The sequence below is a fragment of the Acromyrmex echinatior genome, chromosome 2, assembly GCF_024713525.1.
Source record: "Acromyrmex echinatior isolate Ae372 chromosome 2, ASM2471352v2, whole genome shotgun sequence".
NCBI lineage: Eukaryota > Metazoa > Arthropoda > Insecta > Hymenoptera > Formicidae > Acromyrmex > Acromyrmex echinatior.
This window is the reverse complement of record NC_141853.1, coordinates 14,336,968-14,352,681: the sequence shown is the minus strand read 5'-3', so window position 1 is coordinate 14,352,681 and position 15,714 is coordinate 14,336,968. Positions and strand designations below refer to the sequence as shown.

General features: G+C 35.1%; 1 protein-coding gene across 2 annotated transcripts in view; it reads left to right on the top strand.

Moving 5' to 3' along the window:
• LOC105146727 (uncharacterized) overlaps nt 1–7,411 on the top strand; it is a 32,215-nt gene extending 24,804 nt beyond the window's left edge. For both annotated transcript variants that reach the window (XM_087416941.1, XM_011057173.2), the window contains 2 exons: nt 100–242; nt 464–7,411. In XM_087416941.1, coding sequence (XP_087273067.1) covers nt 100–242; nt 464–2,359 — 2,039 coding nt within the window. In that variant the 3' untranslated portion in view covers nt 2,360–7,411. The remainder of the gene's footprint in view (nt 1–99; nt 243–463) is intronic.
• The last annotated feature ends 8,303 nt before the right edge of the window (nt 7,412–15,714 follow it).

Here is a 15,714-nt window from a genome sequence, read left to right as displayed (position 1 = left end):
ATATAATTGAATTGATCTTACATTAAAGAAAATCCACGTTATGATATTTCGAATTTATTGTTATTTGTAAAAATTGAAAAGAGGATTCTTGTTTTACAGAGAACGGTCTACCAAGAAGATTACGAACAGCTTATACAAATACGCAACTTCTCGAGCTAGAAAAAGAGTTTCATTTCAATAAATATCTTTGTCGACCGCGAAGGATAGAGATCGCAGCTTCATTGGATCTTACGGAAAGACAGGTAATAACTTTAATTAAGTAATATTATAATAATCATTACATCATTTCTCCATTTTTAATACGTTACAATTATTTTAAAATATTTTTATGTTGGCTTTATTTAAAAGTGTTACAAAAAACATCTTTCTTTTTTTTGCACGATCGTTGATGCATTATATCCATCGTCTATATTTAATAATTAAAACGTAAATCATTATATAAATATCGCTATCTTCCTCTCAGGTAAAAGTTTGGTTTCAAAATCGACGAATGAAACACAAGCGGCAAACACTTAGCAAGGAAGACGGAGACGAGAAGGATGGTTCCACTTCGGACGGCATGGAAAAGCCTAAGAGTGACAAAATGTTATCAGTTGATAACGATGAAAAGAAGAGTTGTCATAACTGTGATATTTCGGGTGTGGGCGATGTCGGAAGCACTCTTACTGGCGACGTTACCGATTTAGGTTCTTCCGGTCGAAGAAACAGTAACAACAATAACACTCCTGGTGCTACTAACAACAATAACAACAACAACAGTAACCCAGGCTTTAACACGAATAGCAACGGTGCCAGCAGCGTCGGTAGTACTAACAGTGTGTCCAGCTCGTTCGAAAAGATGATAGTGGACGACGATTCGAGGTCGCAGGATGGAAGTGAAGTGACATCGCCGAGCGTGACGAAAAAATTGTCAGGTGAAGTGAGAGTGAAGGTTGAGAGTGGTCACAAAAGTCCGAACACAGCGAAGCAACAACAGATCTCAGTGAGCAAGAAATCGCCATCGGCCAGCACGAAGGACATGTGTTCGGTGACAAGCAACGGTGTGCTATTAGCTATGCCGGACTCGACGGTCAGTACGCCGGTACTACCGGGTCAGAATTCCACGAGGAGCCTAACTCCGTCCTCGACACCCGGTACTCCCGTTTCCGTCCAACTTCAACAAGGTAGCCCCCTCGGTATCCAGCAAGCGGCTCACACAGCTTACATGCAGAGACCGCGAAGCTCACCGTCCTCCACGACGTCCTTGCCAGGCCCAATGTTGCACGCCCCTACAAATCCGGGAACGATGTCGCCGCACGGTGGCCGAAACATCTCGAACAGCCAGCAAGCACATTTCCAACAGCAAGGCGTATATCAGCCCACGCCGACCATCGATTATCGAAACGGTGTACCCGCCAATAGACAAAGTATACCCACGGCGTCGCAACAGACCCAGTCGCAAAATAGTTACTGCACCAGAGATTCGTATCAACAACCAAGAATCTCTTATCCAAGCGAGGTGAATTCTCTATACGTTAGACAAAATCAAGCGGTGGGTTCGAGAATAGCGCATCACGTGAGAGCAACGGGCACAGCGTCGAGATCAATGTACGGCGCCAACATGCAGTTTCATCAGCAACAGTTGCAGTACGGTAGTACCGGAGAGTATAACGGATATCCTCAAGCTGGACCACCTTATCACGCTTATCACAGAGGTATGCAAGGTACCAATGCGTACAATTCCGGTCAGGGATACTCGGCGACGCAGAACGAACAGAGTACCGACGGCTACATGACGCCTGGAAATTACGGTTATTCAACCGGCAGCAATTATCATGCAACCGGCGAGAATCTAGCGACACACGGACACGCTGCTGTATCCGCGCAAACCGGACAGCATTATTTCAATGATATCCAACAACAACAACAACACCCACAACAACATACCGCCGAGGGCTACGTCACGCATCAGCCGCCAATGCACCCAAGTTCCGGCGACTACCGACCCGGGAACAAGTGTCATCCGGGCGCGTATTATGAGCAGACCGCCGGTCAGCTGCACGTTCATCAGGGAGGCGAGGCCTCCAGCATCCCAAATAGTTACGTATCGTCGCCCGATCCGTTTCCGGCGCCCGGAATGACGACAACCGCGACGGCGATCGCAGCTGCTACCGCAGCAGTTATTACGCCACCCGGAAGCGCCGGCCAGGCTGACGGTAACAACGAATCTTATGGCAATTATGGGAATTTCTACGGCGAGCCGGTACACACCGCCGCGGCGCCGCCGCCATCCGCCGACAACAGCAATAGCTCGTCCGATTTCAACTTCCTCAGCAATCTAGCGAACGACTTCGCGCCCGAATATTACCAGCTCAGCTGAGTCCACGAGACCGAGAATCCTTGCCAGCTGGATTGGGGAGACGAGCAATGTCTACTCAACGCTTTATATTGAAGCTAACACATCTACGTGATTTGTATATACTTCAACATTTCGTAATTTAACTTTGCGCGTAAATGGAAATAGTGTAAAAATAAAATGGGGACAAAAAATACTATTAACGGTGCGTGTGTCTATATAAATAGATCTATATAAATAAATCTATTATCCGACCTAAGTTGTCGAATATCCTCTAGTTTGAAGTGACTGTTCCCGTGAGTTGTGTCGAAATTACTTTCAAGACTGGCTGCATTCAATCAAGACACTTGGACTGATTTATGGAATGGTTGTACATAATAAAACCTGAAATATTTAAATTAACTTCAATAACTGCAAGCATATCTGAAGTAATAATCTGGATTACCAGAAAAATTGTTGACTGTTTTAAAATGCAAGCCAATCAGCCGATATCATTATGCATCCGAGTGTAATATCAATTTCAATGTTACTTTCCATGGACAATATGTAATTGTACCAATTTACATTCCAAACATTAAAGGATGTTTCGGAAATATACAACAGTAACAACGAGTGCAATGGTTGTGTTAATTTTTAATTGGAATGATGTTAACAGAGAATTCCGGTATTTCACAGAATTTTTTAAACTGTGTGTTACAAAGTGACATTTATATCACCATCTTTTGCGAAACACGCTTAATCGCAGAAGATGAAAAGTGATTTGTGAGTGATATTAGACTGATATACACGAGCTGTGGTTTACAAATGAAGAATGTTGTAAATATATCAAAGATTTACCGTTACGGAAATTCGATGGAATTTCAATTCAACGGTCCAATTCTCGTGAAAGGAAACACGAGGTGTAAGTGCAATCTTCTTGGCGCAAACGGTCTCTATATTAGTGCATCGTTAGAGTGTTCGAAAACTAGATTGTATAGATAACTGAAGCCATGTTCCTTTTGTTTTCATTAACTTAAGTCACCTGCACAAAGTATATATTTTGATTGGAACATTTACCTTATTTGATAATCTCGAACAAGAATCTGACGAAGTTTTCAAATTACACATCCCACAAATGTTTCATTTTCACGTGATAGTCAATGAGATAACAGATTATATTTGATTTAAAACGATAAAATGAGGCCTGAGACTGTAGGTGCATGTGAGCAATAATTAACAATGAAACTATGTACATATATATCATACGAAGAATAGATTAATGGAACACAAATGAATAAGAAAATCGCATTTATACACAGTCATGATTATTATATCGAATATACAACTTCTGAAAAGTGAAATAGGTACAATCCGTTAGTTTTAATTAAACGCAGGAAATAGATGTCTCTCTCTCTCTCTCTCTCTCTCTCTCTCTCTCTCTCTCTCTCTTTCTCTTATAAAAAGAAATTAATGTCCTCCAATTGAATATGGAGAATAGTTAAAAATCAGTTATTTGACCACTATTGCGGAAAGAGACAAATGCACTTGTAAAAATGTTGCGCTATTCGTTTTGAGAAAAAATGAAACAAGCTTTAAAATTAATTCGAATTGATATGATTATTATTCTGTGTCGTGGATAATGTCATTTAAATAAAAATGAACGTTGAGCAATACTTTGAATGGTAATCCACACTTTCTATGGGAAATGTATTTATTATGAGCTCACTATATAGTATAAATATTGGTTGCATTATCATTTTTTCACAAATTTTCGCATTTTTTTTCAAACGCTCTACTAACTAGCGCTACTTTAAGTGAACCAAATAAATTATTGTCTCACAGTAGGTAATATAAAAATAAATGTAGATAGGGACATAATTTTAATTTTCACCTCGCGACAACATATTTAATACGCAGCTCTTTTTGTATAAAACATTAGATGCCGTCATTGTTCATATAAAGACTTTCATGTACATATGCGCGTACGATAACCGTATATATTGTTTATTCATTCTGACTACATAATTGTGTTGCAAGTGAGCCCTCAACACGGTAAACGAAGTTGTCACACATGTACATTCACTCACCGATACATTTGACAAATACAGATCATAGTGAAAAGTAATGAGAGTGTTTTTATTTTCTCTAATAAGTCATTTCTTTTTTGCTATTTTAGTCACTTAATTAAAAAGTGCTAACGTGAACCATGTGAAGTATGAAAACATCGTATAAGTCAACGAATGATATGAAAAATCATAATTTTAACGAACGGAGTGACCATGAACGGGGGCGTAAATTTTGATCGTAGATGGCGCGATTTGCTCATGCCGACGATGAAAGTGACGATGATAGATGACCCAAAATATCGGAGCAATCGAACTGAAATATTATTCTTAGCAGCATCCTTACACCATGTCAACTTCATATCCTATTCAGAGATTAACGCGTCATTTGTTATACTAGAGAAATTTCTTCACGCGTAAATTGATTTATCATACTCGTATAAAACTAAAGAAAAAAATAAACATTAATTTATTAAGTCTCATCCCGTGATAAAAAAAATCATATTATCAGAAAAGAATTTATTATTGTTAGAGTAGCGAAAAAATAATAGTGTCATAATAATTGTGAGAATCGTGAATTGCGACGTTTTGTACAAAATCACAACTTTGACGAAAGAAACTCAAATCGAGAGCCTCGCGCGTTGGTAGGACGGACGGCTGTGTCAGTGAAGAGACTGACAATGATGGATGACTACGCGTGATGCGTGTGAGTCAAGCCCATACGACGCCATAGCTCCGAGCTCATATGTGACCTCCGGTTCGAGCGAACCGAACTGTTGCTATCGTTGCATCTGTGCAGAACACCCTCCCGAAACACGATCCCCGATCAACGATCCTCCCCACATCGGCTAATTTCTCCAAGCTATTAACTTTTTCTCCGGCCAACGAGACCTTATGAAGAAAAAAAAAAATAAGAGTCGGAAGACTAGAAAATTGCGTTTTGCAACCTCCATTCCGTTTTATTTTTTTTTGTGCGCCACTTCCGATTTTCGGATACATAGTATTTCGCAATGCACGGTGTAGTATGACGTAACAATTTGGTAAACATCGAACTATTTATCGTCGTCGTATAGAACATCTCAATAAAATTTACATTCAAACATTTCTACAATATAATTTTATCATCGATTATGCGGTGATATCGTGGTCATATCGAGGGTGGATTTTGAAGCTGCAGGGTCAAGGGTTACCAGCCCCGAGTCGTGCGATGCTTGCCCTTTCAGCCCAACCGTCGCGACCATAAATCTTACGATCGTCAAGGGACGACTCATTCACGCCACTTTGCTTTCCATTCGATATCCGCTGAGCAGAAAACGCATGGATTTCTACGACTTTCACCTTGATCATTCAGAGTACACGATACTGTTCGAACTACGTAAAACGCACTTTTGTAACGGCGCTCGGCTATGATTCGTTAATTTTCGCAATATTGTTTTGTGAATATTTAATTTAAGTCACAAATATTCCTCGATTAAAAGTGATTTATTAACGCATCGTACACGCGCAGATTTCCAGAATTACCGCAATTGATTTCATTTAATCGATTCGTGCTATATTCTTGAGACAAAGAACGTAAATCGAAAGAAAAGCAGCAAGATACGAGTGGAAAGCAGCAAGATACGAGTAGCCGGCACAACGATTCTTATTTTCTTTTTCTTCCGGGGTGCACGAGAGAGAAATGTCGTTAACGCTTAAATGTTAATAAATGTAGATAGGGAATAGGGGGTCCTGTATATCAGACAGGTAGACGCTCACCTGAGCGCCCGGTGACTAAGTGAAGAAGGTAAGAAAGTGCTGCAACGCTGGCGGCTGCTTTTGAGGCTTGGTTTGTCATGGTTCGCATGATAGATGGAGGAAGCGGGAGCTTCGGTTCTCCAGTGTATATATATATGTGTGTGTGTGTGTGTGTGTGTGTGTGTGTATGGTGTTGAGTTTTAACCACGGAGACACCTTACGATCATCCCGTCCGTTAACTCGTTCGCCTACCGCAAATAGAATCTTACACGCCTTGCGTGTTTCTATTGCCGCCAATGAAGAAACTGTGAAATTTATTTCCGACCGATTCCTCTGATTCTAATGTCTTCCTCGCGAATTAAAAGTTAATAATAAGCTTCTAATCTAACTTTCCACGTAAACCGCAATTTTGGTCCATCAGAAAAGACGAAAACAGATTTCCATGAGAAGCCTTCTCATTCGCGACGTTACTCATAGTTAGCAATAATTCTACGATGACTACGATATGACGATATATGACGAGAAGGTCACAATGTGCGAAGGTCTTTTATTGCATTACAGTTGAAGATATGCGCCGTATCTTGAAGAATAATGAAACCTGCAGCGAGGAAATTAATAAACGTAAGTAGTAAACGTTAGTAAAAGTTGCTGAGTAAGTCGAATATAACTTCTTGTACATTAGCGCGACCTTATAACTGTTCTCATTATGTTTTCCATTATTACTACCGAGTAATTTTAATATTGAGTTTAGTAATACATAAAATATAATATTAATTAAATATTTTCAATTTCATGTAAATAGACTTACACGCTTCTTAAATATTAAATAATTTTCGAATTAATTATTGATTTTCGTTTTATTAAGCTAAACTTAAAAATGTGTAATTTGATATTTTAAATGATATGAAAGTTATTGCATAAGTTTATTGCAGGAAAAATATTTTGAATGAAAATTGTTTAGTTAAATTAAGAAATATATATTGTAGGAAGCAATCTCTCTCTCTCTCTCTCTCTCTCTCTCTCTCTCTCTCTCAATATCGACATTTTGATGTTTTGAAAAAGACACTACGAACATATGCGATAATTGCTGTGACGAATTGACTCACATCACGCCACAGAGAGAAATCAAATTATAATAATTACATCAGACCTGAACATGACATAATTCAATTAACTTTATTAATTGCGCTACGTATGACGTAATGTCAAATTTAGATTTTACAATATCTGATTTTTAGTAACACAAATAACTTCCTTGAGTGAAACAAGACAACATTCTAACATTTAGCAACAAAAATAATGTTTAGATTAATCACAATCGATGAACATACAATCTTCCCAACCGACAGACTTATGTCTCAGGATGAGACGACAAATCAGTCGCGAGCAAATGCCGCGTACGCGTGTAACGGAGCAGAACGGCCCTATAAAATGACTAATGATGTAAGGTGGGTGTAAAGTGAAGCGGCTATTGATTCGTAGACGCATAAATGACACGTCTATCGGCTACCGAGGCCACCAGTCATGCTGAGGTTTCAACTCTTAGCATGGTGAACCCCCAAATCTCCTCACTCAACGACCCGGTAGCTATAGAGACGATGATAAACGGTCCATAGTAGCTGTGGAAGCTGCGGTTTACAATTACCTAGTAATATCTTCTTGCTTCCAAACCGCATAAGAAGGAAGAGAGAGTGATATTAGCAATCCGTTAATTTTTAATCAACAGCAGTATTATTGCAATAAGAGATCCAACTGCGAAATACCTATCGCATGTGTCACGACTATGTTAGATGTTAAAAGACAGGTTAATCGAACAAATTATTAGAATAATGACGATGCCTCTATGAATTATTAATAAGCAAATATGAATAGCGAATTGCGTCGACTGTCACGTCATGATCATTAATTCTTTCAATACATATACGAGATAATTAAATAAAATTTAATTCCGCGAAAGACCAAGAGTAAAAGAAAAAAAAGAAATGAATGACGCGTAATGATAGAAAAGGTGTTTACTTCTGGTTTGACGTGGAATCCAATCAACGTCTCCATTGCGACTTGACCTTACGAGAATTGGGTCGAGGATCCACTTGGAAGATTAATGTTTAGTCTGATTAGTCTCAGGATCTCTCCGAGACCGGCACCTTCAACCATTAACCGATTCGTGATCTTTGTTCATCGCTTGCGAAGCAATTACAAAATCAAAATTCCTATTCCTCTTTTTATATTTTATCCTATATAAATTTACTATTACAGATATATTAATTATTAGCAATAATATTATTGAATCAAACGTAATATGCAATCATTTTACAAATTTCATAAGAATAAAATGTAAAAGTTTAAAAATATTAAAGAAAAATATATCAAAATAACTTATTAAATAATATATTTTCGTGTATTTTTGTTATAAAATATGGTATATACAATATGCACACTTATGATATTAGATTTTAAAATTGCAGTGACAATAAAATAATTACATAATCAATATTTTAGACAAAGTCTAAATTTAACAAAATTTTAAAATTTATTTTTAATTTATTTAAAATTTATTTATAAATATGTATTATTTATATTAATTTATTCAGTAGAGAGATTATATCAAAATTTTTCAAAAAAAATGCAAATAACGTATAACTCTATCGAGATGAAATTGCTTGTTACATGTTGCTTCCGCCGTTTATCAGTTACAATGCGTAGGGTTTGTTTATGTATGTTAACATGGCGTCGGCTTGTCTCCCTACCGCCCATAGGTTTGATTTATAGGCGGAGCATCTGACAGTAGACACCACCCCTAGACGGAAACAACAGCTGTTTCATGCGGTGTGCCGAGAAACTCAACTAGGTTTATGACATCTATGTGACATAAAACAAACAAATTTTTCTTCCTATAATATCGCATGTTGGATAATTCGCCATAAATTAAAAATCGATTTTCTGTATTGCTATTTGTAGATACACATATATTTATCATCTGCAAGTAACTCGATTTTATATGCCGACCGAAAGTAAAGAAGAAATTTACTTTATCATATTTGGATAAAATAAAATATCATAGGTAATATATTATAGGTATCAATAATTTTTTATTATATTGTATACATATATTTATTTTATTATATTATATACTCAGATAACATCGCATGCCAGCACGTTTATTGTGCTTAACATTTCATGCAGTTGAAATGCAGTCACTGTGTCATCCTGTGTCGATAAAGCAGATAATGCTACATGGCGCTATCACAGTGTGCAATTTGAAACCTAAACATGATGTCAGCACGTATAATATATTGGGTCATCTAAAAAGTCTCCGCGGTTTTTTGTCACTAGATGGTATTGATGATCAACACTATCTAGTGACAAAAATCGCGGATATTTTTTAGATGACCCAATATTATACGCTGTATATTATCTTCCTTTATCGTCGACCCTTAATATTAAAATTGGCTATCGCTATAATATTTTTACATAACAACTGGAAAATAAAATTTCGCACATGTTATCGTTGTGATGTACATATACAGTCGAAATTAATATAACTACAGGGTGGGCCATCTATTGGTACGTTTTTAAAAATGCGATCAAATGAGCATACATTGATATTTTTTATTAATTTTTTTTTTGTTGTGAAGCTAAAAGTATCCGCGTCAAGAATGAAAAACGATTTCGTTCATGTGGCTCCCTCTACTGGCCTTACAGTATGCCATTCGGTCACCCCAATTATTAATGACATTTTGGACTACCTCGGCGCCAATTTCACTCAAAACAGTCGTAATATAATGTCATCCACTAACATCCCTTTCTCACGAACTTTCCTCACCAATTTGCGTATAGCTCCTTCGGTGGGTGCTCTATCACGACCCATATTTCTTTTCAAAATTCGTACAGTTTCGGCGACACAGCACTGACTTTGAAAATAAGTTTTTAAAATTTCAAAACGCTCTTCAAGAGAAAACATGTTGTTTCGTGCCGCGGACGGTATGACTAATAAACTGTCAAAATTTCGGGTCTGTAGCTCGTTCGGTGTTGCCATACAACGAAATTCAAAAACGTACCAATAGATGGCCCACCCTGTATATTGAAATTAATATAACGAGATATGCTGTCACTGTGCTTATCAGATGCGGAATCAGCTGAACATTTGCACAGAGACAGCAGTCATTGTACGCGTGCGTGCATTATACGGCATAGTAAAAACATTTTCTTATCTGGATATCTATAATATAATTATCTTTTTGTTTTATAAAAACAAAAAGATTAATACCAAATATCAAAGATTATCACAATATTATTAAGTGTCTTATCTTTGCCTCCAATTTTCATCGCAAGAGATTACAGTTTCCTATATATACATTCTACAGTAATTTAACTTTATCAACGTATTTCATCATATATTGATAAAATAATTATTATCTTTTCAAATTTACTTTTGTGGATAAATTAATGTTTATATTTACATTGTTTTCTATAAGTATGAGTAAATTACATTTCATATTTAATAAAGTATAATATATAACCCCATTAATTAAATATATAAATATATCATTTTACGAAAACATAGAAAACTTTATCTGTGATATAAAAATGACATTTATTTTACAAACATGTGGGCGAAATTTTTAATTAAATTATGTTGTTTTATTTATTGTATAATTTATATTATTACTTCTTAAACTTATGTAGCTCGCACTTATTAAAATGACATCCAGCCTATCTAGCTTTAGAATATGAAAAAGCGAGGAAAGGAATGTATATTAATTATTTATTTATACCCGTTCATAATTTTTACTTTTTAATTTTTTTACTTAATATAATTTTATTGAAGTATTCGTAAAGAATATGCTTTTTTTTGTTGATGACATTATTGAAATCAACGTAAGTCGTGTTTAGGAATTTGATAATTATAATTTATTTCAAAATTTGATTTTGATTTCTATTTTTGTCGAAAATCCAACTTCATACATGTATGAAATCATATAAAAGCATAGAATTTCATAAGGATACAAAAATAATGAATGTAATTTATCATTCTAAAGTTTTTTGCTACCCACAAAAAATTGGTCTATGACTTGTATTTAAATATTCTATAATATATATTCTTATAATATGTATTCTTTATTTATATTTTTATATGCTTAATAATTCGTTTATGTTTATCTTTGTTTAAAAGTTATATCAATGTAACAACAAATATTTTAACAATTTAAATGTTTTTTTATTTTTTAATTTGTTTAGATAATTATATATCTGCAAATATGAATCTCTAGCTTATAAAAGTTATAATAATTTATGAAAGCCATGATTTACTTTGCATATTATTATGAATAATACAGCTTAAAAAATATATATTTGAACTATATTTATATAATATATATTAATTATTATTTTTAGATTATACAATATATATATATATAAAAATTTTTATATTTAATTTAAATATACATACGTATGGAATAAAGTATATCATAAAAAATAAAATAATTCCTTCCCTTTCAAAATGACGATGTACTCTTCAATAAAGTTTGCTATTACTTAATATAGAATTTTCGATTATTTCGAATGGGACTTCTTAATAGAAACTTCACTCGGGATTGGCAGCATCTGCGAGAAAGTGGCAGTGGATACGACCTTAGTCGAGCCACGAGAGGGGAATCAGCGATCCGGTGTTGACGCCTGAAATGCTGTCCGATCGATCTTCGTCAGACTTGATTTCGCAGCAGTACAATCATCCAACAAATAGAACTGTACGTTGCCCTATGCGGAACCACGTTCCCCAAAAACTTCACAACTGCCGTCTGTTGTCAACAGGCCTTGCCGAACTTACGCCTAAAATCCTTCCTCTATTCAGCTCAACCGGCTTCATTGCTTGTCTTCGAATCGTGTCAGTTTATAACACGGTTACAAAGAATTTCTATTCGATTATAAATCATTGGAATCAAAAAAACTCGCACAAAAAAATCTTTGTAATCTTATAACTTCGCTGCGATTAAGATGTCTCATTGAAGGTAGCGTGTACAGGACACGCGGCATGATTGATTCTTCTGCGTGTTATCGTATTTACCGACGACGACGTCGTTTTAATTAAAACGTTACTGCCCTTAGTACTGCCGGAAACTGGGCTAATGTGTCAACTGGAAGTGACATTCCACATTGTTTCGTGATTACACGTCCGTTTAACGATAGCAAATTGATGCTCGAATTTTTCAATTATCATTTTTATCCATTGTTACGAATTCATTCTGTTATAAATTAATCATTTCTTACGATTTTATCGTTCCTTTTTTGAAATCTACAGAAACATACAATTTTCTAAAATTTAAATTTAATTCAAATATTTGAATATATATTTAAAATTACCCTTTCATCTGTAAGTGTAATTTTATATCATGAAACTTTTCTAGGTAGATACTTGATAAATTATAAAATCTTTATAAGTTATAAAATCTTTTCGCATTAATTTTTCTAACAATTCCGCCTTCTATTATTTTAAACTGCTATTTTATTTTATTAATTTAAATTTTTTTTTAAATTATACATAAAAAATTTTGAAAAACTTACACTTATGAATAAAATAATAACAATGTTATTGAGGTTATGATGATATTATCTTGATATTATCTTGATCGACGAATCTTTAAAAATTTAAGGATGAAATTTGATGATATAGAGCGAATATTTCGCCTAAAGTAACGGACATGCGAATACGCGAACTAGCAAAAGCGAATAGAGGCAATAGCAACGAGAAGAATGTCATAGCTAGTTGTTTCTGAGCAAAGAGGGAGGCTGACATTTTCATGATGGATGGTCGCCGCCCGTTAAAGCTGCAGTTGCTGTTGCTGCTACCACCGTCGGTGCGATCGCTGCAGCTATTGCTCGCTGCTGGAAATGCGGAACTGACTCCGATTTTAAGAAATCCATCGGAACTTATTCTGTTCGATTTCTTAACATAGTAAGATAATAAAAAGCTAACCACATGTATCAATTATTACATTAAAATTCTACTAGAAAACAAAATGAAAAAAAGAGTATTAATATTTGAATCTTTAGAATTCGTGAAAGGAACATTATTAATACATCAATAATTCTATTAAAAATATTCACTCAAGATATTCTGAGACGTAGACTATATGGATTTTATTTATAATTTATATTGCTTTTTTTTAAAATAGCCAGAGAAGCTTATACTTGAATGTTTTGTAAAATTTATTACTTTGAAAAAGTGAGTTGTCATCGTTGAAAACAAAAATAGCGAAAGAAAATGATTTGATGAAAGAAGAGAAGAAAACGAACAGCATTGGAAAAGTGAGACAAGAGCTCAAACAAGTGGATAAAGTACGCATCTAATACCGCTACGCACAGAAGCATATATACGTGCAAGCTTTAGCTATACGAGGTATTCTGTGCTGCGCGCCGGTGGGAGCGTGCTAATGGCTACTGACATGCAGTTTTGATGGATCGAGCACCACTCTTCCTCTTTTCCCATCCCACAACGGCGGAATATGCGACTCTCGATACTTTCCCGTCTGAGAGAAACAAACGCGAGAGCGAAGAAACGCTGAATTAGAAGGTCACGACTATGGAAAAGAAAACATCATGTATAGATGTAGAAGTAAAATTGTGAAAGAAGAGATTAATTTGAAAAAAAAAAATAAATAACTACGTTTCCAAGTAACTTCGGCATAATTATTTGTGTAATGGTTTATATATATCTGATATAATTATTTAATATTATTATGTTAAAAATATGGCTGATGTAGATCAAACAAATGCCAATCTACAGATAAAGCACTTCTTCCGTTCACTAATTCTATAAATTTCATTCACAATTTACAAAAGTTGCAGAAACAAAATTTTCTCTGTTATTTAATATATTTCGCATCTTTGTCCAATCAAATTTGTCTCTTACTGTACATAAATTGTGAACATTTACAATACTTTTCTATAAAATCAAGAACAAGACATAAACTTTTTCTATAAAACTATACTTTTCTATAAAATATACGAAAGAGAACTTGTTGTACTGGGAAAGAAATTATCACTTCTAAAAAATATATAAAGCAACTAACATCGATAGATTAGGAGATAGTGTTAGTGTTATCTCAACAGAATCACACTTAGCATGAATCCCAACTTATATTATAGCTGTAGCAGAGCAGCATCGGAGCAGCGGACCACGTATTCGCGTTGTCCACGTTGACGTATCTGTCCCTAAGGATACAGTTCTGATTCTGAGGCCTAAAGGACCAGACACCGTAGGCTGAACTCAAAATTCTCATTGACAATCTATTCACCTTCGCTAGCTCGATACATGTACATAACACAACGCGAGACATCCATTCGTACCAACTTTTAGAGATATCTTTTCATAGGAGTTAAACAGAATCATGTGTATAATATATGGAATTAATACACTAATTTCTAAATAAATTATTTCAATTTTATCGCGGATAGTATAAAAAACATTCATATATTAAATCAATTGTTTCAAGTTGTAATTACTCTTTTTATTATTAAGGAATCGAATGTAAATATATGAAAATAAAAATGTAAATAAGTGAAAATAAAAATGGAGCTTCTTATTTATCACAAAATACGAATATAATCTAAATTTGTTTATACATTTTTGTGTAACTGCAAATTTCTAGACCCATGCTGGAGACCCACAATTCAAAAATCAGCCTTCAATCTCGAGGAACGACGAGTCGGTTACATGTTTTGGGGGATTAAACGCGTGACTACGAATACGAATCCTCAGGGACACGACGAGAGGTCTCACAAAGTGTAGGATCGTGTACGTACCTTCCGTCGAGTCTCCCCTGGGATTTTCCTTGTACCTGGACCATCGCGATCAGAACCCGAAGGACCACCGGATATGGCCAACCGTGTTTGAAAATATAACATATAAGCATATGGGTTGAGACCGCGCATAATCAGAATTTTCAACGGTCTTAAGATATTTGGTTATCGAAAAATATTGTCATTTACATAAACGAAGAAAGATTCAAAGATATAACAAATTATTTTGTAACCGTAGTATTTCAAATAAGAAATCAGGTTCGAGCCGAAGAGTTATGCGAAACGTGAAATCCTTTGAATTCGCCGCATTGAAGCGTGTCACGATTACATCAGAAATCTGTCGATTATTACAAACTGACAGCTTCAAATCTGGATCGCTATCTTCGAAGAAAAGATGCGTTCTTTCCCCTGCATCTCCGGGAAGAATTAATTAACAGTGTTGATAATAATCTTGAAATGGGACCGAAATCAAATCGTTGAATAAATAAAATGATTGTTTAACATAGAACGGCAACTGTCTTCTCGATTTATTGTCTTTATCATTCTTTTCTTGGTTATTATTTACTTTAATTGTTGTTTTTAGTTATCATACAATTATTAAAATAAAATAATACGAGGAAAAGTAAACACATATAATCATTAAAGATAACTGTATCTACTATATCTACGTAGATTATACGCTATCGTCTAAAGTCTTATCAAGCAATACACTCATTGCTTATAAAAAACGAATGTTGCTCCAGACCTTGCAAATCATCATAAAATATCAAAAAATATATCATAAAGTGTATCGATCATTTTTCA